At 36.7% G+C, this 21,934-nt stretch overlaps 2 protein-coding genes, 1 long non-coding RNA gene, 2 other non-coding genes and 1 pseudogene across 5 annotated transcripts; 4 read left to right on the top strand and 2 right to left on the bottom strand.

The window, feature by feature from the left end:
• Positions 1 to 776: 776 nt before the first annotated feature.
• Positions 777 to 876, top strand: LOC111473565 (annotated as a pseudogene).
• A 4,446-nt stretch (positions 877 to 5,322) lies between these two features.
• LOC111473569 lies at positions 5,323 to 5,483 on the top strand. Its single transcript, XR_002715730.1, has one exon. It is a non-coding gene; the product is annotated as a U1 spliceosomal RNA (small nuclear RNA).
• Positions 5,484 to 10,346: 4,863 nt separating this feature from the next.
• LOC111473568 lies at positions 10,347 to 10,510 on the top strand. The gene has a single exon (XR_002715729.1). It is a non-coding gene; the product is annotated as a U1 spliceosomal RNA (small nuclear RNA).
• Positions 10,361 to 12,265, top strand: LOC111473558. The gene is made up of 2 exons (XR_002715724.1): positions 10,361 to 10,658; positions 10,946 to 12,265. It is a non-coding gene; the product is annotated as an uncharacterized LOC111473558 (long non-coding RNA).
• A 208-nt stretch (positions 12,266 to 12,473) lies between these two features.
• Positions 12,474 to 14,224, bottom strand: LOC111473557 (probable transcription factor At3g04930). The gene has a single exon (XM_023119034.1). The coding sequence runs from the start codon at positions 13,969 to 13,971 to the stop codon at positions 12,796 to 12,798; it is 1,176 nt and encodes a 391-aa protein (XP_022974802.1). The 5' UTR covers positions 13,972 to 14,224; the 3' UTR covers positions 12,474 to 12,795.
• A 4,307-nt stretch (positions 14,225 to 18,531) lies between these two features.
• On the bottom strand, positions 18,532 to 21,232 carry LOC111473562 (guanine deaminase-like). Its single transcript, XM_023119036.1, has 5 exons — positions 21,076 to 21,232; positions 20,372 to 20,431; positions 19,475 to 19,665; positions 19,020 to 19,124; positions 18,532 to 18,897 (listed from the first exon to the last, which is right to left on the bottom strand). The coding sequence occupies exons 1-5, from the start codon at positions 21,092 to 21,094 to the stop codon at positions 18,709 to 18,711; spliced, it is 564 nt and encodes a 187-aa protein (XP_022974804.1). The 5' UTR covers positions 21,095 to 21,232; the 3' UTR covers positions 18,532 to 18,708.
• Between the last annotated feature and the right edge of the window lie 702 nt (positions 21,233 to 21,934).

Raw genomic sequence — 21,934 nt, 5'->3', positions numbered from 1 at the left:
TCGGATTGGACCTGAAAGAGCAAATACAGGATAATATCAAGAAAATTAGTAATTCCAGCCTAGGCCAGACAAGTAAATGGCCTTATTATCGGCTCGATCGGAGACATGTCTTATGTATGATGACACGTGCTTAGTGACCCTCTCATGTGTCATGTATGTTTATGTAATATTATGATGTGTTATGATGATGCTATGATGATGTGGTTTGATATGATATGATGATGTGTTGCGATGATGCTATGATGTTATGATGATATGATGGTATGCTGGATAATGATGCACTATGACATGATGACATACGATGTATAATGATGATATGATATAATATGATGACATCTCATGTTTTGATTATGTGCATGCACGAAATGCCACGTTGCATCATGACAAAGAGTTTTTTGATACACAATCCATAGATGATGTTATGAATGATGAATGTATGAAGGTTTATGCAAGCATGTTACCTAGAGAGTAATATGTGAAGGATATGTGAAGTTGTGTCACATGAATGATTTAAGATGAACTATAGGACCTCACGCATATTGTATGTTCATTTACATCAGGTTACTTTCCATTTTATGAGATATGAGATGAGTACGGACATGTACACTATGATGATGATGATCATCATCATGCCTTGCATGATATTCGAAGGTTTGTTGTGCCTCCAGATGTTCAGCTAAAACCAACTAGCCCAACTATAATGGGTCAGGGGGTGTGCGAGCCGCTGGTAGAATCATGCTCGAATGTGTTGGTCATGTATAAGAAAGTACTACACATTCAATGCCTGGACAGGTGACTCGTCCAAGGTCTGCCCAAAGTGGTAGAACCTACGTCATAAATTGTGGTAGTGGGGGCATGCGTTCGCTCGGCCTCTTCCAATGTCCTTCGTTTTTAGCGTTTGGATGTTTTCACCAGATTTTTATTTTGTATGCTTTTATGTTGTAACTATATGATTAGGTGAACTAAATTTTGATTGAGAGTTTTAGGGTCTTATCTATATCCTTGTGGGAATAGTGTGAATGGCGGTTGAATCCAACCCATTTTTTATTCTTGGAACCAACAACCTTGCTTTTACCTATAAACCAACAACCTTGCTTTTACCTAAAAAAATAAATATTTAATATTACTTGAAAAATAGTGTATTTTAAGTATGCGACAATATCATGAATCATGAATGGGACCTACGGCTGCTATCCTAATAATAGACTTGGATGTATACTTAGTTTTCCTACACATTGTCTACCTATTAGTCGGTTTGCACATTCCCTTGGCTCCTTTCTAGTCGGGCGAGCATTCTCTGGTAGCTGTTGATGCCAAACACCTCTTAGGAGTAGCGATCATCACGGCAGTATTATGATAAACATAATGATCGTTTTCTTGTCTCGTAGCGTACGCGTTCGTACTATCCCCCGATGCATGAGCACACAATAATGCATGAGGTTCCAACATTTTTCCCTTTTCATTATCATTTAATACAACCCTTGATATGAACCAAAAGGCATCAATCATACAATATACTTCAATGAAGATGTGAAGAAAAGGTTGTCAAAATTATCCAAAGGTGTTCAATTCATGCCGCATTGAAGAAGAAAGAAGTTTGGTTGTTATAAATTTTGGGTGGGTTATAATTTAGAGTAATTTAGAGTTATTATATTTTAAGACATTTTATTTACCTTAGGTTACATTTACATAATGGCTAATTATGGGCATTAAGGATGAATGTTACAACTCTTGGAATGCCTTTAGTGGTTTCATTTTGAGACTATATAAAGCCATATATGTTTGTTTTTGTAAGGGACTTAAAAAAATATAGTAAAAGAAGCATTTGTGCTCTTCTTTAGCCAATGGCTAAGTTTCTTTGCAATTCTATGTAGTTTAAGGTTGCATGTAGAATCATTCAAGCTCGACATGATCAATCTTGCTTGCGGAGTGGTTCGAATCTCAAGCAAGTGTTCTTGCCTTGAGATATTTGATCAACAAGAATCATTCAAGCTAGACATGATCGATCTTGCTTGTGGAGTGATTCGAATCTCAAACAATGTTCTTGCCTTGAGATATTCGATCAACAAGGTAATCCGAATCTTACTCCCCTTGTAGTGGTTCCATATCTTATCAACCCTGGTAGTGTCTTCTTCATATCATTTATCAAAACTTTCATGCGTATGCCGGGGTTGTATTTTGTGTTAGCTCATTGTTTTGCATGTCAATCATATCATATTATTCATGTCCTACATATTGATATCATAATATTTTCATGCTTTCAAACATAACAATCCACATCATGCACATAACATATCATATATCATAACAGTCACATAACATATTTCGAGCATGTCTTCAACGTATCATATCTTAATATATCATTCATAAAATATAAATTCATCAAATACAACATAACAATTACATATCATAACATATACATATCAATTCATAACAATAATTATTGCGTGTGGGTGTACATAGATACCCAATTTAGATCGACCCGAAGTCCACAATCTTTGTCTTCCTTACCCGGTTCACGCGATTTTTCCAACAAAATTTCTCTCCTTTGAAACGATGCTTCGGTATCCGTTTCTCGCCGTTTTTCCTTAGGTTCTTCGTCGTTGACTCTTCCTCTTCACCTCCCACGTTGTATTATGGATAGTAGACACCTATAACGCATAGATCTATTAGCCTCTAAAATCCAAAATTCAAATCTTCTTTTCCGATGACGAATCATGTTGTTAAGGTGTGAAAGCTTACGTTCTACACACATATAATCCTTGGTGATCCCTTTCACAGTGTCGGTTGGTTGTTTCGATGTCAGATATGTGGAATTTGTTAGATGATGAAAGTCCCACATGATTCAGGGAATGATCATGGGTTTATAAGTGAGGAATACTAACTCTATTGGTACAAGGCCCTTTGGGAAGCCCAATGCAAAGCTATGAGAGCTTATGCTCAAAGTGGACAATATCATACCATTGTGGAGAGTCGTGTTACTCTAACATGGTATCAGACTCATGCCCTAAACTTAGTCGAGCCAATAGATTGGTAAATCTTCAAACATCGAACAAAGAACAAAGGAGTCATCGAAGGCAGTCAAAAATGACTTGAGTTTATGGAGAGTCATTGCCAGATCATGTGGTCCTTACAAGTTAGAGCTAAGAACAATTAATTAATTACTTAAGATGAGTTAACTTAGGTAAGTAAAAAGTTGATTTTCCATAATTATAACTAATTTCTTAATTGATTGTTTATAATCAATTTCTAACATGTATTTTGATTTTTGAAATATTGCATGTAAAATTAGTTCTTCAATTTAGTTAATGTACTGATTATTTATAATGGAAAGTTCATGCAATTTAAGCAAAATCATTTCTTTACTATATTTTAAATGTGGAATTTATTTTAAATGGGCTTTTATCATAACTGTGACTTAAGTTTGACTTTTATTACCTCATGAATAACGAGTACAAGAGAAAGAAAGGGAAAACAACTCTGAAATAAATGTTCTATACTAACTTATGGTTTATTAATGCGATTACAATTCAACCTATAATAATGATACAAACGGGAATTCCAACTTATACTAACATATACTATGAATGCAAATGAAATTCAACCTATACTAATCTATACTACGAATGGAGAACAACTATCCTATGCATGTGTCACGATCTCGGGATGTGTGATGTTGCCGTCGGTCTCACATTGGTGCTTTGCCTTTATCTGAAAATGTGGTAGCACGAGGCTTGAGTATTTCTAGAATACTTAGTAAGTGACCCCCTATCGGGTTACGCAACAATCATATGCAAATGAGATGATGAAACCTATCTTTCAATTTATATTCCTACGGTGATGTCCTAACGGGTAATTTGGATGTGTACCATATATACTACACACAGCCCATACATGCGAGCATGGGCTCACCAGTCAGTTCGCACACCGCTGTGCCACTTTTCTTGTTAGGCGAACATACTCTGGGAGCTCCTTAGGCCGGACACCCGTTAAAACTAGTAACCGTCACGACAGCGCTATGCAAAACATAACGAACGTCCCCTTCCATTGGGTGTACGCGTCCGTACCCTCGTGATGGAATAGGGGTATCCCTCATGCATGAGCACACAAAATGCATGAGCTCCCAAATATTTCTACTTTTATCATTAATGAATATAACGCCGCTATCATCTTTCATGCTTAACATGTCATTTCTCATTTTTCAGTCTACGTATCATACATAATTCTAACGGGGTTACATTTCATGCAATTTATCGCGATTTCATGTCATACATTACATGCGGTTTATATTCAAAATTATAGTACCATTCATGCCAGAATCATCCAGACACATCATAAACGTCATCAGCATAGCACCCCACATCATACTAAACAACATCCATTCACATTTCACAAGCGTACTTAATCAAGTATAACAGTCTAGCATACAATTTAATGACACATGCGAATCCACGGGCAAGTGCCAACATACAACATACAACGCGTAACCTACGACAGGTGAGCCACTTACTTGGTAGGCCTTAGCTGAAATATTCCCTAAAATATAAACGTAAGCTCCTAGCTCCTCGTATACATCTTGCGCTTCCGTTGGTGGTTGGTACTTATTGGATCATTCGACAACTTCGTTAGTATTTCACAAACATAATTAATTTCCAACTTGAATTTATGAAATAGGGCCTTAAAATGATATATTTTACCTTAAACGAGGTCGAAATCAAGTTCCGGAGAGTCAGAACCATGCCAAATAGGTCGAAAATAGGTTTTCCGAGTCGAATAAGCCGCTAGAGCCGAGGGGGTGTCGCGCTGCAGACATGCCACGTGACACAACCAGAGGGCGACGCGTGTGTAACAGTCTCGGGTCAAGGCGCGGGTCATTAGGTCAAGCGCGCGGGTTGTCGGGCAGGTCGAACTCTGGATGCGGGTTCTGGTTGTGATGGGCTGCAGGGTTTTGGTTGCGGTGGGTTGGGCTTTATCGCGATTTGGGCTGCGGTTTGTTTCGGTGGGCCGAGGGTTGAATCGGAGATCGGGTCGGACTTCGTCTTCCTCGCCCGATTATCAGAGATTTTTTCCAGCGACTCTCTCTCTCTCCTCGGTCACGTCGTTCCGACGTCATTTTTCCTCCTTTTTCCTTCGTTTCCGAGTCTCCTCCTTCCCCTAATCCCATTTATGGTGTTTGTTTGGTTCGTAAGGGCCTAACACTCTCGGATCTAAGAGGGTCCGAAAATTCGACGTTCTGCATTTGCCCTTTGTCCCATATCGGAGAATTTCAAGAAGGCAGTTGGGATGGTGGATATAAAAACTATGCCAGGCACGGGTTACAACTTACTTATCTGGACGGGGTAATTATGCGACCAGTAAGGCCCATTGCCTGGACAGGTGACCTTCATTGAACTCGAAGGAGGGGTGCCCGTCCAAGGTCTGCCCAAAGTGTTAGAGCCTACGTCATAATATTTCTGGCAGTTGCGGCCTTCCAATGGCGTAAGTTCTAAGCATTGTGGATATGTCATTGTCCTGGTACTTTTACTATAATTACGTCATAAATAACTCGTCGATTCCTTGAAATTAATGAGTTGTCTCGATGTTTTGGTATAAATCGAAACAAGCTTTCTAATGATGACACGGTTAGCAGTCTTCCGGTTTAAGAAAAATGATAGGAAATGAGGACACTTTTCAAGGAAAGACTTGGGTCAACCTTCGCCTCACTATTAGAAGTTTGAGAGTGGGCTTTATTTAAGCTCCTCTCGGTGAAAAGCTAGATTGGGGATTGAATCGGATCTGTTTTTTTTTTCTCGTTCATTGTTAGGGATGGGAAATCAAATCCATTTTGTTTTTGGGTCTCATAAACGGCAAAAATGGTAGTTCAACTAAAGCTATTAAATGCAAATCGAAGAATACGAGACCTAAGAATCGCAGTGCACTCTAGAACAAAAAGGGGCCGCTTGACAAGTTTCAACGTCTCAAACTCCGAAGATGTGTAATCTAGACAACATGTGTTCACAATTTGTATACATTTTTTTTTCCGTCATCCTTCAAACTACATTGCTTTAGTGGTATCCTATTTGAGAGTTTTTATCCATCTATTATGCATGTTAGGAACTCATTCACGAACTTCAGCCTCAACAAAAGAATTTGCACAACTTTCATGAAGTAAACAAAACTTGAAAACCACTAGAAGTCGAGAAGTCATGAATTGATGCAAGGAATCGTGATTTTTAGATTTTCAATTCAACTTATACAGAAAAAATGGAACCACAATCTTATACCAATGTATTTCTACAAGTGTAAATGTAACAACAGTGAAAAAAACAATAAATAAATAAAAATAGTAATCCTTCCCCAAACCTCTCTCCAACCTACAATATAAGTATTTACACGGAGATACTGCAAATATATTTGATAGGTGTGAATTGCTTATGAAACGATATGACTATGATATGTATATGTTATGATATGTGAATGATATGATAATTCTGTGGTATGATGCATTCAATAATATGTTTGAGGTAGAATATAAGAAGGATGCGATAAACATAATGTAACGATATGACTAAGATATGTTCATAAAACGATATGGTTAGGTTATGTATAGAAAACGATATGGTTAGGATACGTTCATGCAATGTTATGACTAGGATACATTCACGAAACGAGAAACGATATGACTGATACGTTTGGAAAATGTTATGACTAAAATATGTTCATGAGACGATACGACTATGATATGTATAAGAGCGATAAGACTATGACAAGTTTAAGAAACGATATGACTATGATACGTTTGGAAAATGTTATGACTAAGATATGTTCATGAAATGATACGACTATGACAAGTTTAAGAAACGATATGACTATGATACGTTTGGAAAATGTTATGACTAAGATATGTTCATGAAACGATACGACTATGATATGTATAAGAACGATAAGACTATGATAAGTTTAAGAAATGATATGATTAGGATATGCATATGGAACAATATGACTATAAAGTATTTACGAAATGATATAACTATGATATGAAATGAGAATGATGTATATATATATATATATGTTATGATATGATAGGAGAATGATATGATATATGTTATGGTATGATATGTTTGATGAATTGATATATTTAAGAATGATATGTTGAAGGCATGCTCGGGATATGCTATGTGATTGTTATGATATATGAAATGATATGATATGTGCATGATGAGAATTGTTATGTCTAGAAGCATAAAAAAAAAATATGACGTGTCATATGTGTGTAATATGAATGATATGATACGATTGACATGCAAAATGACGAACTAGCATGAAATACAACCCGACACGCATGAAAGTTATGATAAATGATATGGCAAAATGATATGATATGAAGGAAGACGCTAGTGGGGTTTTAGTATATGATAATGAAAATGGAAAATATTGGGATCTCATACATTATTGTGTGCTCATGCATCGGAGGATACCTCTTCTCCTTCATGATACTATGGACGCATATGCTATGAGGAAGGGAAAACGATCATTATGTTTATCATAATGTTGTCATGACGGTCGTTATTCTTAACAGGTGTATAGCATCAATAGCTATAGAGAATGCTCGCTCGACCAGAAAGAGGCCCAGAAGGTGTACAAACCGACTGGTGGGTCCATACTCGCACGTGTGGACCTTGTGTAGGAAAATTAAGTACACATCCAATTGCTTGTATGGATAGTCGTCATAGGAAAATAAGTTGTTATGATAGGTTTCACTCATGATTGTGTGTGTTTGCATCTAACCTCAATAGTGGGGTCACTTACTGGGTATTTCTTAAAATAAAAGTCACGTGCTACTTCCATTTCAAGTGAAGGCAAGACATCCCTGTACGGCTAACGATGACATCGCAATCCGAGATCATGGTGTTTTAAATTTATATGTTTATTTATTTTATTTAATTTCTTTAGGTGTTGTTTTAAAGATGTTTTCGAATATGCAAGTCCATAACCGTGTTTTAAGATGAAATTTATGTCTTATGAAGAAGTTTAAACATTTATTTCTGCATAGAAATGATTATGCTATGATTATAGTAGCGACTCCCAGTAAAAATCTAAGGTCATTACATTAATGATTATTTTTGCTAAAGTAACCCTTAAACCTTTTGAATTCGAAAGGTAAAAGTTTGGGTAATATTTTGGACCCATTTTTGTAATTTGTAAAATTCCCCCTCCACACTTAAATTCATTTGATTCGACTTGATCCTACAACTTCGTGACGAGAAAAAAAATAATTTTGATGAAAGACTCATTCAATCAAAGAAATCTTCAGCCAAGATTGACTCTGGCGAGGTAAGTATCTTGATCTTGATGTCGAAACTAGGATTGGTTAATTAGAAGTTAGAGGGCTCAATTCTGGAGTCTCGAATCAACAAATGGATTGATTGTTCCGAACTTGCACGGTACCGTGAAAGAATCCATAAGAAAAGGAGTGAAGGATAATTCTAGTTGAGTCTTGACTGACTGTCGGATTATTCTTTTCTTTACTCGACTGTAAAGTCTAAAAAGCTTTAGAGAGTAAACACCAAATTTGAGTTTGATTTTCCATTTTTGAAATCTAGAAAATCGACACTCAAGGTTGTGGTCGGTGAGTTATCTCTATTACTTAAAAATTAAGAGCCAACCTAGAGCTTATTTTAATTTAGGGTACTTCTTGATTACTTTAAAAGAAAATGTTATCCTAAAACTCATCGCCAGATAGCATCTTAATTGCTTAAAAATCAAGAGCCAACTTAGAATTCATCTTGATTTATGGTAGCTTCCTGGTTACTTAAAAACCGAAGGCTATTCTAAAACTTATCATGAGGTAGCATCTGGATTACTTAAAAATCAAGGACGAACTTACAGCTCATCTTAATTTTGGGTAATCTTTTAATTATTTAAAAATAAAAGGTTATTCCTATGTGTGACGTGCAGCTTATAACACACCTTGATCACGATTCTAAATTCACGTTTTTAAAGTGAGCACAAGTCATATTAAATTTCTAGACCAGTTGGAATCATTTACGCATAAATCTTAGGGTTAACCATTAGGAGCATTTTAGTCATTTCTGTTAATCCTTTAACTTATACCCTTAACTTGATTTAGGTTCTAAACTTGATTCAAACGTCTTGAAATTTTAGGTAAACCTTAATATCCTTGTATATGGGTCTTACTTAAGATCTTCAACCGATTGGAGGGTGTTGAACTTTGAAATTTCTTAAAGAAACTTTAGGGACATTTTAGTCATTTACCACCTTAACTTGGTTAAGCCCCAAACATGATTCAATTATTCTAAAACTTTACATAATACATAGAAATCATAAAATAAGACATCTTATAAAGTTTCAAACCATTTGGAGATCATTTGGATTATGAATGGATGGTAAGTTACTTTAGGGTATTACGGTTATTTTATATCATTACTTGTTTAGCAATTTATTATTATCGACCACCAAATTTCAGATATATTCTTAACATGTCATATTAGACTCAGCATTAAAATTTCATAGGCGGGAGAGTTCATTTAGTAGGTTATGTTAATGTTACTTGATTCTCGAGCAAAATGCTCGATTTAGATTCTTAACTTGATTCTTCCATAATTTTTTAAATCTGACCTTACTTAAGGTTCATAATGAAATCCAAGTGATTCTAAGTATTTCATAAGAAAAATTTAGATTGGCTATTTACCTCATTGTTGACATTCGGGACCTCTGTTCTCAAACTTCCGATATATTACTCCAAATTTTCTTTGGTAGGTCAATCTTTGAGTTTAATTCAACAACTATCAAGAATTTTATGAGAGTAGTCTAAAAGGGGATTAAATTTGAGAAAAATGGAGCGACATTATGGTTTAGACTAGCATATTCAGTTCAATCAAATCGACCACATCATCATCTTCTTTCCCAAAATAGGGGAAGAAGTCATAGAGCCAGGTCCATACACCTCTGAACATCGCCTTTAATTGCTCGATGCAACGCATTTCTTCCCTCGCTCACATGTATTATTAATCTTTGAGCTGGATTAATGTTCTAATTATTTACCATGTAATTTTTTCAAAATCATTTTTAAGAATAATTATTAAAATTGAAGGCTAAATAAAGTTAAAAAAAAATATGAAAATTAAATTGTTTGAATGATTTAAAATTAATTTAATACTTAATAAAAATAAAATAACTAAGTATAATTAACTATGTTTAGTTATCTAAAATTAAACAAGATAATATTAACTTTGTATTAAAAGAAGGGTGAAGTTGAGTGCATTTATATTTGTCCCACATCGCAGAATTTTTAGAAGGCAGCTGCGAAGATGGATATAAAAACTATGCCGGCGGCAAAGTGCAACTTACTTACCTGGACGGGGTAAATGGACGGTCATGAAGGTCCATTGCCTGGATTGGTGCCCTCCATTGCACGCGAAGGAGGGGTGCCCGTCCAAGGTCTGCCCGTAGTGGCAGAGCCTACGTCATAATTTGTGGTAGTGGGGGCCTGCGTTCGCGCGGCCCCTTCCAATGCCCTCAGTCCCTACGTATTTCTTTTTACTATGATACAGCTTAAGACGCCTTTGGCAGTCTCCAGTTGGTAGGTGCGGTCGGCACTTATGAGAGAGCGAAGGTTGTTAATGGGAAGACTTAGATCAACCTGTGAACTCTCACAAGTAAGTAGGTTGCTTATTATTGGTCATTTTCATACTCAACTAGCTATTCTTTTTCTAAATGGATAGGAGGGTTTTAAATGCGAGATCTAAAAACATATCTCTCCGTGGCACCGGTAGTAAGTTTATATGGTTCGGGGCTTTAGCGGGTCTATTAATCGAGATCAATCGTTTATTCTCGGATGCATTGGTATTCCCATTTTTTTCATTCTAGTTATTGACTTGGAAAGGGGTGAAGAATATTAGAAAAACAATCAAATATCTGTGACTAATCTCCTTCCCCGTAACAGTCGATGATCGGAGCATTAAGAAGTTATGTTGCTGCAAGGGGCCATATCCCTGTCATTTTCCTATCTTGTATTTGTAAACATTTTCTTTATAACTCCCATGATTTGAAACCTCAAAAAACAGTCATTGCAATACCCTCTTTGGAATAGGAAAAAAATCTTCAATAGAGTATTTTCTAAATCACAGGTACTCGACTCTACAAATTTCTTTTGTTTTAAGTTAGAATAAGTGAAACAATTGAGCCATCTGCTGAAATACATATTGAATTCCGTTGGCAAGGCTGGATCGATTTTGAACCCAAACAACAATAATTTCAAAACAAAGAGGGACCCAAGCTGTATCCATGTATTTGATATTATTATAGACTGTAGCAGGAGCCACAAAGAATGGTCTGATTTATATAAAATAAAAATTGGAGGTTTTGTAATTTTAATTAAATTTAATGCAAAAGATAAGAAGATAAACCAAATAGATTTCAATTAATTTTCTTTATATTCCTTCCTAAATTAATTATTGTGGGTTCGGTAGCCCTTAACAACCCATCTCTTCTAACTTTAGAGAAGCTAATTTTAATTCACCATATGCAATATTAATATTAATATTAAAGCACAACTTTCAACTGCTTTCACCATAATCACCCTACTCATAACTAAGACCATCCTTCAAATGATGCTCATGCCATTAACATATGTCCAACCTAAACCAACTCTAACTCAATAGCAGATACAACCTTTATTATTATTGCAAAAGTCAATTAACCTACTCAACCAAGATCTAACTAAAAATAAATGAAGGAAGAAAGAAGCAGTCATAGAACCATTATCTAAAGGCCGATGTAGATTGACTTACTATCTACTTAAAAACAACACTTTTAAATCTTCATATCGATTTCATAGAAAATCGGGTTTGGTCTAGCATTATGAATCAGGATGATCCTTCAAATGTGGAAGATCATTCTACCGAGTGCATATCATGTTTAGAATCACAAATCTCTACAATGGTATGATATTGTCCACTTTGAGCATAAACTCTCGCAGCTTTACTTTGGTGTCTCATACTAATGGAGATAATATTCCTCACTTATAAACCTATGATTATCTCCTAAATTAGCCTTGTGCTCAAAATGGATAATATCATATCATTGTGGAGAGTCGGTGATTTCTAACATGCATATCAATTATCAAATTAGTAATACCCAATTCTAGAAATCTAAATTCCATCTATAAGACCCATCTAGAAACGATAAAAATGCTAAAACTTGGTATTCATTCCTTGAAAATCTTGGCAGCATCTTAATATATAGTTTGAGCATCTTATAAAGATAAAAGAAGGAATATTTGCCTTTAAACTTCTGACTTTCTGGCCTTCTCTTCTGCATAATAATTTCTCTAAACAGTCTCAAGAAATGTAATCAGGTATTTTTCAGAACTAAAACTAACATAAAACTAATCACAAATTCACAAAAAAACAGAACAAACCTCTTACAAATATGAAGATTCAAAATCTTCATCCACCATAGCCAAGTTCAGATGAACACAGAATATGATTATATAATCTCAGAACTTTCAGCTACATTCATGAATGGAAACAAAGTGATGAACAAAATAATACAGGAGAATGATGATGATGATAAATGGGTTCAGTTAAAACTATGGTATAAACACATTGTAAATGAGGGGTTTTATTATAAGTTATTTTTTACAATTATTCTACCAAATTGACCAAAGGGGGTGGCACTAAGTACACTATGAACCACAGATCAAACATGTTTCAAGAACTAAAAGGAGAGAAGAGAAAGCCAAACCTCTTACAAATTGCCAGTTCTTCAAGACTCAGAGCTAGCTTCCTCAAATCAGCCTCCCATGGATCTCAAGTCTTCTAATGCCGTTTTAATTTGTTCCTGAACCAACTCCAATCTCTTGGAATAAACCTCCAATTCCATAATCTGCTGTTTCCTCCACCTCTCATCCGCCATGTCTCCTCCACCGAAGCTCAATGGAATTGGATGCAAGGCCAGCCCACTGAACCCTCTGCTTCCACAGAGCCCTCCTCCTCCCATGGAATTGCTCAACAATTCCTTGAACAATGGCGACAGGCAGCTCCTCACCGTTTCCTCGATCAATCCTCCTACACCTACGTGATTGACATTTTCGTTGTTGTTGTTGTTGTTGTAGGTGCTGTTTTTCTCTTTATTCAACTCATTGGACGAACGCGGCGGCCCGTCCATTCTTAATCCCGATCCAGGCCGTGAACGCTTCCGCGATTTCGGAATCGGCGTCGGTTTCTTTTCGGAGAAATTCGCCATCATCTCTTCGTTTCTAGCGTCCATGTAGCTAGCATACGGAGTCGGAGCAGGCTCCTCGTCGTCCAAAGCGTTGTCATCGACTCCAATTCGGCCGGTATTGCTCCAGATCTTGCGAGAGATCTCAAAGGTAGCTTGATCGTGAGGGCTTTTGAAATTGAATTCCTTACCAGAGCTAATCTTACCAATAACGTTACGGTATTTCTTCTTCAACCTCCGTAGCTTTTCCACGAGTTGATTCTTGTTAAAATCCAACTGTAATTTCGACTTGATCTGGTCGTAGAACAAAGCCGTATCGTTCTGATGATGATGAGTCGTACCACGCTGCATCGTGTAATCCAAAAACCCCTGCAGAAGCTCGATCTCATCCTCATCTGTCCAAAGGCGTTGAAACAACTTCCTGGACTCATCCAAGGGCTTCTTCTCGCACTGCAAGGTCAAAGGCTCTGCAGAAGCGGTCTCGAGGCGCTGGCGGATCAGATCGGAGGAGGAGATGGAGACAATCGAAGGAGGAGGAACAACGGGGACCGGACGGTCGATGGTTCCGGGAGTGGCGATGGTAACGACGGCGGAGACGGAAGGGACTGCAACAGCGCCGGCGGAGGAAGTTGAAGGAGAAGGATCATCGTTCAATTCCTCCTCTTCGTCGTCGTCGTCGTCCTCGAGGGATTCCTCGTCGTCCTCGAGGTCTTCGTCGGGGAAAACGGCGTCGTTGCGAGGATCCATTGAGGAGAGAGGAGAGAGGAGAGAGAGAGAGAGAGAGAGAGAGAGACGGAACAGTTAACAATGGTGGAAAAGGGTGGGTGGTTTGGGTTTGGGGTTCACGTGGTTTGATTGAATTTTGGTGTGTATTGGGTTTGGCGTGTGAGAATGGGTTCGGTGGACTTCAAAGCCGCCTAACTTTCTAACCCCCACGCGCTTATCTTGTGAGTGTTTCTCAATTTACCTTTTTTCTTCCCTTTCCCCAAATAATCCCAAACATTTCCTCTCCCAATTTATACTCTTTGTTTTATTTGAACAATATTAGTTGAATTAGAGTCCATGTTAGAGATGGTAGGACTCGCAATACTCGATCCCATCTGTCACGTTCGAGAAGTTTCGCGTTGTTCTTTCCACCGTCACACACCTTATACGTATCTTACTTTCCTAAAATGATCTTCATTTCTATGTAAGAGGATAGGGATGTTCATACGACCCAATAACTCGACCAACCAAGACTACCCATAGTTATAAACATTAGTTTTGGTTACATTTTTTTTCCATTTGAGTGAGGTTGTATTCTTTGTAAACCCAAATTTTGGGTTGATTCCCGGGTTAAAAAAAGCTTGGCAACCCAACTTAACCCATTTCGAAAATAAAAGGTTTGGTTGGATTAGGTTTGTTCGGGTCACCACCCCAACCAACTTAAAATTATGGGTTAATTCAAAATATTTTCTCAACCCAATCCAACCGTATATGCACCTTTAGTAAAGAAAGTGGTGCGAACGTTCGGAAAAATAATAAGATTGAGGAGCAAGGTCACGAACCAGCTAAGAATACCATAATGACAATCACACAAAGATTTCATTCTTTAGTCCTCTTAAGCTACAAGATTTTTTTTTTTTTTTTTTTTTTTTTTTTTTTTTTTTTTTTTTTTTTTTTTTTTTTTTTTTTTGACAATAGAGGAATTTTGACAACAGAACAATGATGGGTTCATGGATTCGATCAGACCGAAGGAAATTCAATCAGGCGAGAGGCAGACCATGTTGGCTTGATCCATGTCCCATCCGTCCACGCTCATGTGTGCGCCTATCTGCCTAAGTCCCACGCGGCCACCAAACCCCATGCGCACACAGGGCCCACGAGGCAAGCCCAGCAAATGACCATACAGAGGCTGCGTCCACAACTCACTCGTGTGTCGCCCCCACAGGCCAACCAATCAAGGGGTTATCGGTAAACAACAACTCAACCCACGTTTAGTGTCACAACAATATTATTAAAGGAGTAGTTGTGACTTTCACGTCAGACAATCAAAATAACAACTCTCAAGTGGCACCCATCAAGCTACGTGAGTCCTTAGACGAGTGTTATGATGCAACTGAGGTGGACGGTGCATCATCCAACACACCATATAAAATGGGTATTGAAGAGAAAATGAGGCATAAGTGAGATAAGGGCAACGAGTAGACAAGAGTGTCAAAGATAGGCTTGTTAAAGGGCCGGATAGGGTCCCGGGCCTTAACTTCGAAAGTCGAGGTTCTAAAAGGAATTTGGACATGCAGCTTCGGAGTTAAGTTTGTCCATATGAAATATGAAAAACTTGCAAAATTTGATGTAAAAGGATAACGAACAGACTCTCCACGCACCATATGACCGTTCGCCAAAATCATTATACACCTGAAAAACCAAAAATACCTCAAAATTACGTTAGGGGAGGCATGATGTCAGTTCTCCACCACTTCTGGGTCTTGTGGCCTAAGCGAGATAGCCTGTGACACATGCGTGTGTCACAGTGAGGATGATCGTTACCATGCGAGTGTTTCAAGCAACTCCCTTTAAAATGGGTCTTTTAAGGATGGTGTCGGATGGCACGGATGTGTCAACATTGCATCTGCCCATGTGTCGGAGGTTGAATTATGCACCCATTGTCTAAAATGGATTCCGTAAATGAACTAGAATACTCGAGAGGGTCCAATGCCTTAATAGAATCTTGATGAATGGATGTTCGGGATGTCCTGATTTATGAACGACACATGAGTATGTTCTCGATGGGCAAGATCGAGCAAGATATGATGGCTGATGATATCGCGGGACTTGGGACATCATGACATGAAGGCTATGTCAATTGGAAACCAAGATGTGTTGCACATGAGAGAGCTTGACCTTGAGTCGAGGCAAAGTCGAGCTAAATGGCTTGGCCTAAGGTTCGACGAAAGCCAAAAGACGAGCGAAAAATGATTATGGGGTTTTGGGTTCCCCTCATTGCTTGTCATGAACATGTCATATGATTGAAAGTGTACGACCGTGACACTTGCAGACCTGCCTATCACTAGGTCGTGCACACGCATTGATCAAGAAGCTCTCCGCCCAAGGCCTTTATGCCACACGTTGATGGCCCAATAACATTTCCTTCTCCTTGAACCAATTGAAAGCTGTAGAATTAATAATTTTAAAGGAAGGTTTGTTAGACTCCTACGCTAATATGAACTTAAGTTGAATGAAAATTAAGTTGTCCCTTTTTCAAGCCTTGTGTAATAACAGTTAAAAGAAATCATAAAATAAAATTATTAAAAATATTAAAAAATAAAATATTTAAATTAAATAATTAATACTCAATCAAAATGAACATATTAGACTCGAGGGTCGATCCTTGCTGTCATTTTCTTTTAATTGATATTATCAAGGTGATGGATTTGAGGTTGAAATTGGATATTGAGAAGCACATTCAAGCGAGTGCAAAGAATTGTATGATGTATGATGTATGATGTTGTATGCCCCTACATGCGTCATAATGTTATGCTACGTGATGACATATAATGCCATGTTATATATTTATGTGATGTCCTGTTATGCCATGATATTAATGAAATGAAAAACCATGTACACAAACCCACCTAGTGGGTCCATGCGCGCGTGCATGGAACGTGTATGGGGAAGTACCACGCATCCAACTCTACCCGGAACTAAAAAGAGCTCAAAGCTATATTATGTTGTTTTAGAGGATAGATAGATTACTAAAATGTCCCTACAATTTGAGATAATGATGAAAATATCACTATTGAGAAAAATCATATACACTATGGTAACCACCGGAAGAAAATTACAAAATCTTGAAATCCAACTATTGGATCTTCTCCAAAATTAGATATCCTCTAGAAGACATAGAGAAGATTTTTCGGTAGAAAATTCAAAAAAATTATCTAAAATTATAGCGGTTTTAGATGTTTCAAGGTCGTTGGAGGCTCCCTCTAAATGAAGTGTGGACTACCATTTGTAGCAAGAATCAAACAATGTGAGCCTTCAATTAAGAGTTCTAGCCTTCTTGCTTTTGGGTTTTCTTTCTCATATATTTTCTAAATTTGAAAGTTGTGGTTCACCAATCCTCTTCAAACTTGATTCTACACATTCTAAACGATATTACTCACAGCTTTGGTGAAGAAAACGAACATCGAAAGTGCCTCTAATCTAAACGCCCAATACGACCGCCATTGATAAAACTTGAAAAATTCTTCAAAATTCAATTTGAGGCTACAGGAAATTCGTCTAGTAAAATATCCCATTTGATTTCTACCGTTTCAAGGATTATTTTCGCAATAGACTTTGAGGGGAGTTGAGATCACATATTCAGATAAGTTTTGGGGGTAAAGTTCAAATTTTTACTTTCGGACTTTCTCATTCAAAATTGATCATTCCTTCCTTAAGTATTAAGAAATAGAAAGGATTGTGAAAGACTTAATAAGACCTAGGTTAAGCTGCCACAAGAGAATTGGAGTTCTACGCTTTGGTTGACTTATAGGTCGAGGCATTGACCCCCAAATTACCCCAAAACTATTTCTTGATTGAAAGTATAAGGAGAAGTTTCTTGAAGAAATTGGGCGCCCTAATCAATAAAGAGTGGTTTTGGGTTTACTCTAATGACGAAGATGTTGAACGAGTCCCTTTCAATTTTTCTAAAAATTAACCTTCTTCATGAAAATATGAATAATTAAAATATAAAATTTGGTTGCATGAGAAATATATTGATGTATAAAGTCTGTCAAATAGCATAGTAGAAAACCAAGTATTAAAGAAACTTGAACTTCCATTTCTTTTATAAAAAATAATTTAAAAGATTAAAAATGATGGGTTGATAACTGATTTATTAAAATTGACTTTCCACATTTTAAAATGATTGTAATACCAAAAGATTCAAAATAATTAAATGCGTTTTTTTAGAGTGATTGAAAAAATAGTGAAACTAAAATTATTTTAACATTTAATTTTATTAAAAGTACATTTTAATGATTAATATTTATTTTCAAAAGTAATTTTAAATCATCAAAATATTAATAAAGACATGTAATATGGAGAGAGGAAAAAGGAAGAAAATGAAAATTTAAGGAAAAGAAAAAAAAAAAAAAAGAGAGAGGGAAAAATGTTAAGTCTATTTTAAAAATAAAAATTTCTCAAAAATAATTGACTATTGGTCGTTCCAAAATCATTTTCAAACATGCTCTAATATCGTCCCATGATCTCTTTTAATGCTCTAGAAACCAATCCCGAACAAATCGACCTAAGAGGCGTCGATCAATAATAATACATGGATGCAATAAAATACAGACTGACATAGCAATTACCATTTCAAGAGGCAGAAATGTGTTTGATTGGAAGTACATTAAAGCTACAACTGCATGATTGTTCCATGAATTAAGGATATATGAACAGTTTATATTTATTTATTTGAACAGAAAAAGAAAAGAAAAAAAAAAAGGAAAAGGAAAATATTCAATATAATTGAAATTTTGCCTTTGTATTCTCAAACACTTGCTCGGCAATGGCAACACCACTCCCATCTGCTTTCTTGATTTCCAAATGAGCCTTCTGATAAAACCCAGTGCCCCTTATGGCATCAGCAATGAAATCATCAAACCCTATTGCAATGGCAGCTTCTGCTTTCGCTCCATAAACCAATCTCTGTTATTTCAACAACATTAAAGATACTAAATAAACGAAAGGCAACCGAGATGAAAAGTGGGTGAGCTGATTCCTACGACGGTTATCGAGTTAGTTAGATACGAATAACTCCGAAAGCAAACCTTAATTCTTGAAAGATGGATGGCGCCGAAGCACATTGGACAGGGCTCACAAGATGCATAGATTTCGCAATCCGAAAGTTCGATTTGACCGAGCTTTTTGCAAGCCTACAGTAGATTATTACGTTCAAAATGTAAACGAGTGAATCCAAATGTTCTAGCTTATAAGTCTTCAAGTCAAAAAAGCTTAGCATCGATTGCAGGCGGAATAAATAACTTAGAACCAGTGGAGCTCACCACGATAAAGAGAAATCAATATGGACTCAAACGGTATGCATGAACGAGAAAATAAAACCAAAGCTTTTGGAATCATATGCATAAATGACTATGTGAACAAGAATGAACATATATTGTTGCATACTCATGACTGAGGAAGACAAAATTTGATGATCAAGCAACTTTTTCACTTCCAATGTTGAAATGAAATTCATAGCATTGGGCTACAATTTTATACCAACCTCCCTAACTGCAGTGACTTCAGCATGTGCTGTAGGGTCAGTGTTTCTCAAGACCATATTATGACAGCTCACAACTACTTCGTTGTTACGAACAACAACCGCACCGAAAGGACCTCCATCTCCACACTCAACTCCTTTGTAAGCCTCTTCAACTGCTTGTGTCAAGAACTTGAGGTCTCTATCTTGTACATCTGGTTTAAACACACAGGCAAATAATCAAATATTGTTAACATTTCATCATAAAAGTTTTGACTATTTTTGCTCATTCCAAGTCCAAACTAAACAACGAACAAAATAAATGATTGTAGCAAGGCAGTGGCCAGCTACAATCTAGATTGTGTCTACTAACTAGATTGTACTGTAATAGAATTCAATAACAATGTTTAGAAAGAAAAAAGGGCCAATACACAAAATAAATCTCAAACCAAAAGTCCCTCTAAAACAAAGCCTTGCTTCCGGACACTGCATTGGTTTGAACTGGAGATCTATAAGTTTGGAATCAATTTCATATGAAGTCTTAACCCATGAAGAAAGGGAATCAAATTCTATAAGTTTGCTGATTCGTAGGCCAAAGTAAATTGTATGTATTTAGACCAATCCAAGACAGCAAGAACAAGAACAATCTTGATAATTATACAAATATATCTCAAGGGAACCAAGAAGTAAATGAAAATTTAAATACGAAAAATGAACTATTGTCAATATGATTAAAAAAGAAATTTGCAAACAATGAAGGCTTGTGTGTGTTGGATGAAAGTCCCACATCGGCTATTTTAGGAATGGTTATAGGCTTATAATCAAAGAATACTATCTCCATCGGTACGAGGCCTTTTGGAGAAGCCCAAAACAAAGCCATGAGAGCTTACGCTCAAAGTGGACAGTTGTGTTCATCTATACCTTCTTGATGACACCCAAATGCAGATGCTACAGAGAGAGTTCCATCTTTAGCTTCCACCACTGAAGAAAATAAGGAAGAAAAACAAAATTACAAACCTAATGAGATATTCCAATAAAAGGAAAGAAAACCAAATTTTATATGAATCTTATTCCATTAATCGTCAAGGTTGAGTCTAAGGTGCATGTAAACCCCAAAACAGTATAGAGAGAACAAGAGAAAAACAACATACAGATTTAGAATCAGATCCATTTTCAACAATAATAAAAAAAAGAGATAGGAAATATGAAAAATTAGAAATGAGTTCGTCATTGACCAAAGAATTAGGAAGCATCGTTAAATGCGTCTCCTCAAAGGAAGAAAAATCGAGCGAAAATTTCCATATCACTACTAAAATTCCTCCTAATTTCACTAATTGAACACCAACACGCTGCTCGATTTGTATCCTCTCAGATCAAACAATGGTTCTTAAGAAACCCGAAATACCCTCCCGTTGCGGTATCAGAGAACAATGCAAAGTGTGAACAAACAAGCCAGAAAGATCGGAGAAGAAAATCCGGAAAACACACGATTTACAGAAGAGGTCGTAAACAACAACAACTAAATCGTTCGATTCACATTCGCACAAAACGGATGCAAGATCACAGTAAAACAGCGACTACAGATTGAAAATGAAGAGAATGAAAGAAGGTGTGGGGATTATTACCAGTAGAAGAATCTGCCATGGTCCAGATCGAGAAAACAGGGAGAGTAAAAGTAGGGATCGAGAGGAGTGCGAAAGAGGTTTAAGAAATGAAGGTATACAAATCTTGAGAGCGAATGAACAAAAAGCTGGAAAGAGAATCCATTTGGGGCCATCTTCCATACAAAACCCAAATCCTGAGGCTTCAAATTTTTTCCTCATTTCTTTATTTTAAATTTAGGCGATCAATTTTTTTCCAAATTTAATCTTCATTCTAAATTTAAAAAATTTCACTGGATAAAAAAAATGAAAACTTAAGCATAAATTTTAAATAATAAAATGTTTATATTAAATTGGTTAAAGTTTTGTTTAAGATGTTTGGTAATAATAAAAATGTAACCCTAAAAGTAATTATTTAAGACCCAAACACTTTGGAAGGAATGGTAAATAGAGGACAAAAATAATCCGTTGGGCACCGATTTTGCGACACCAACAGGTTTTCGCTTGCATTCTAGAACAATTCCAAAAAGCTGCTTCTTGGGAGCGGTTTTTTCGCATACATGTGAGAAAATATTTCTCGGTATTGTGGTAGAGAATGCCCCAATTTGATGGTTGGGAATCGATTTTGTGACACCGACGCGTTTTCGTTTGCGTTCTTGAGTGGTTCTGTAAAGCTACTCCACGGAGCGATTTTTCGAATGCATGCAAAAAAAAATATTTCTCAACATTATGGTGGGAAATGCCACAATTCGATGGTTGGGAACCGATTTCGCAACACCAGGGCGTTTTTGCTTGCGTTCTTGCGTGGTTCTGAAAAGTTGCTCCACGGGAGCGATTTTTACACACGCATGCAAAAAAAAAAAAAAAATTTCTCGGCATTGTG

This window comes from Cucurbita maxima, unplaced genomic scaffold, assembly GCF_002738345.1.
Source record: "Cucurbita maxima cultivar Rimu unplaced genomic scaffold, Cmax_1.0 Cma_Scf00132, whole genome shotgun sequence".
NCBI classification, from domain to species: Eukaryota; Viridiplantae; Streptophyta; class Magnoliopsida; order Cucurbitales; family Cucurbitaceae; genus Cucurbita; species Cucurbita maxima.
The sequence above is the reverse complement of the archived record's forward strand: the minus strand, read 5'-3'. Positions and strand labels throughout refer to the sequence as shown.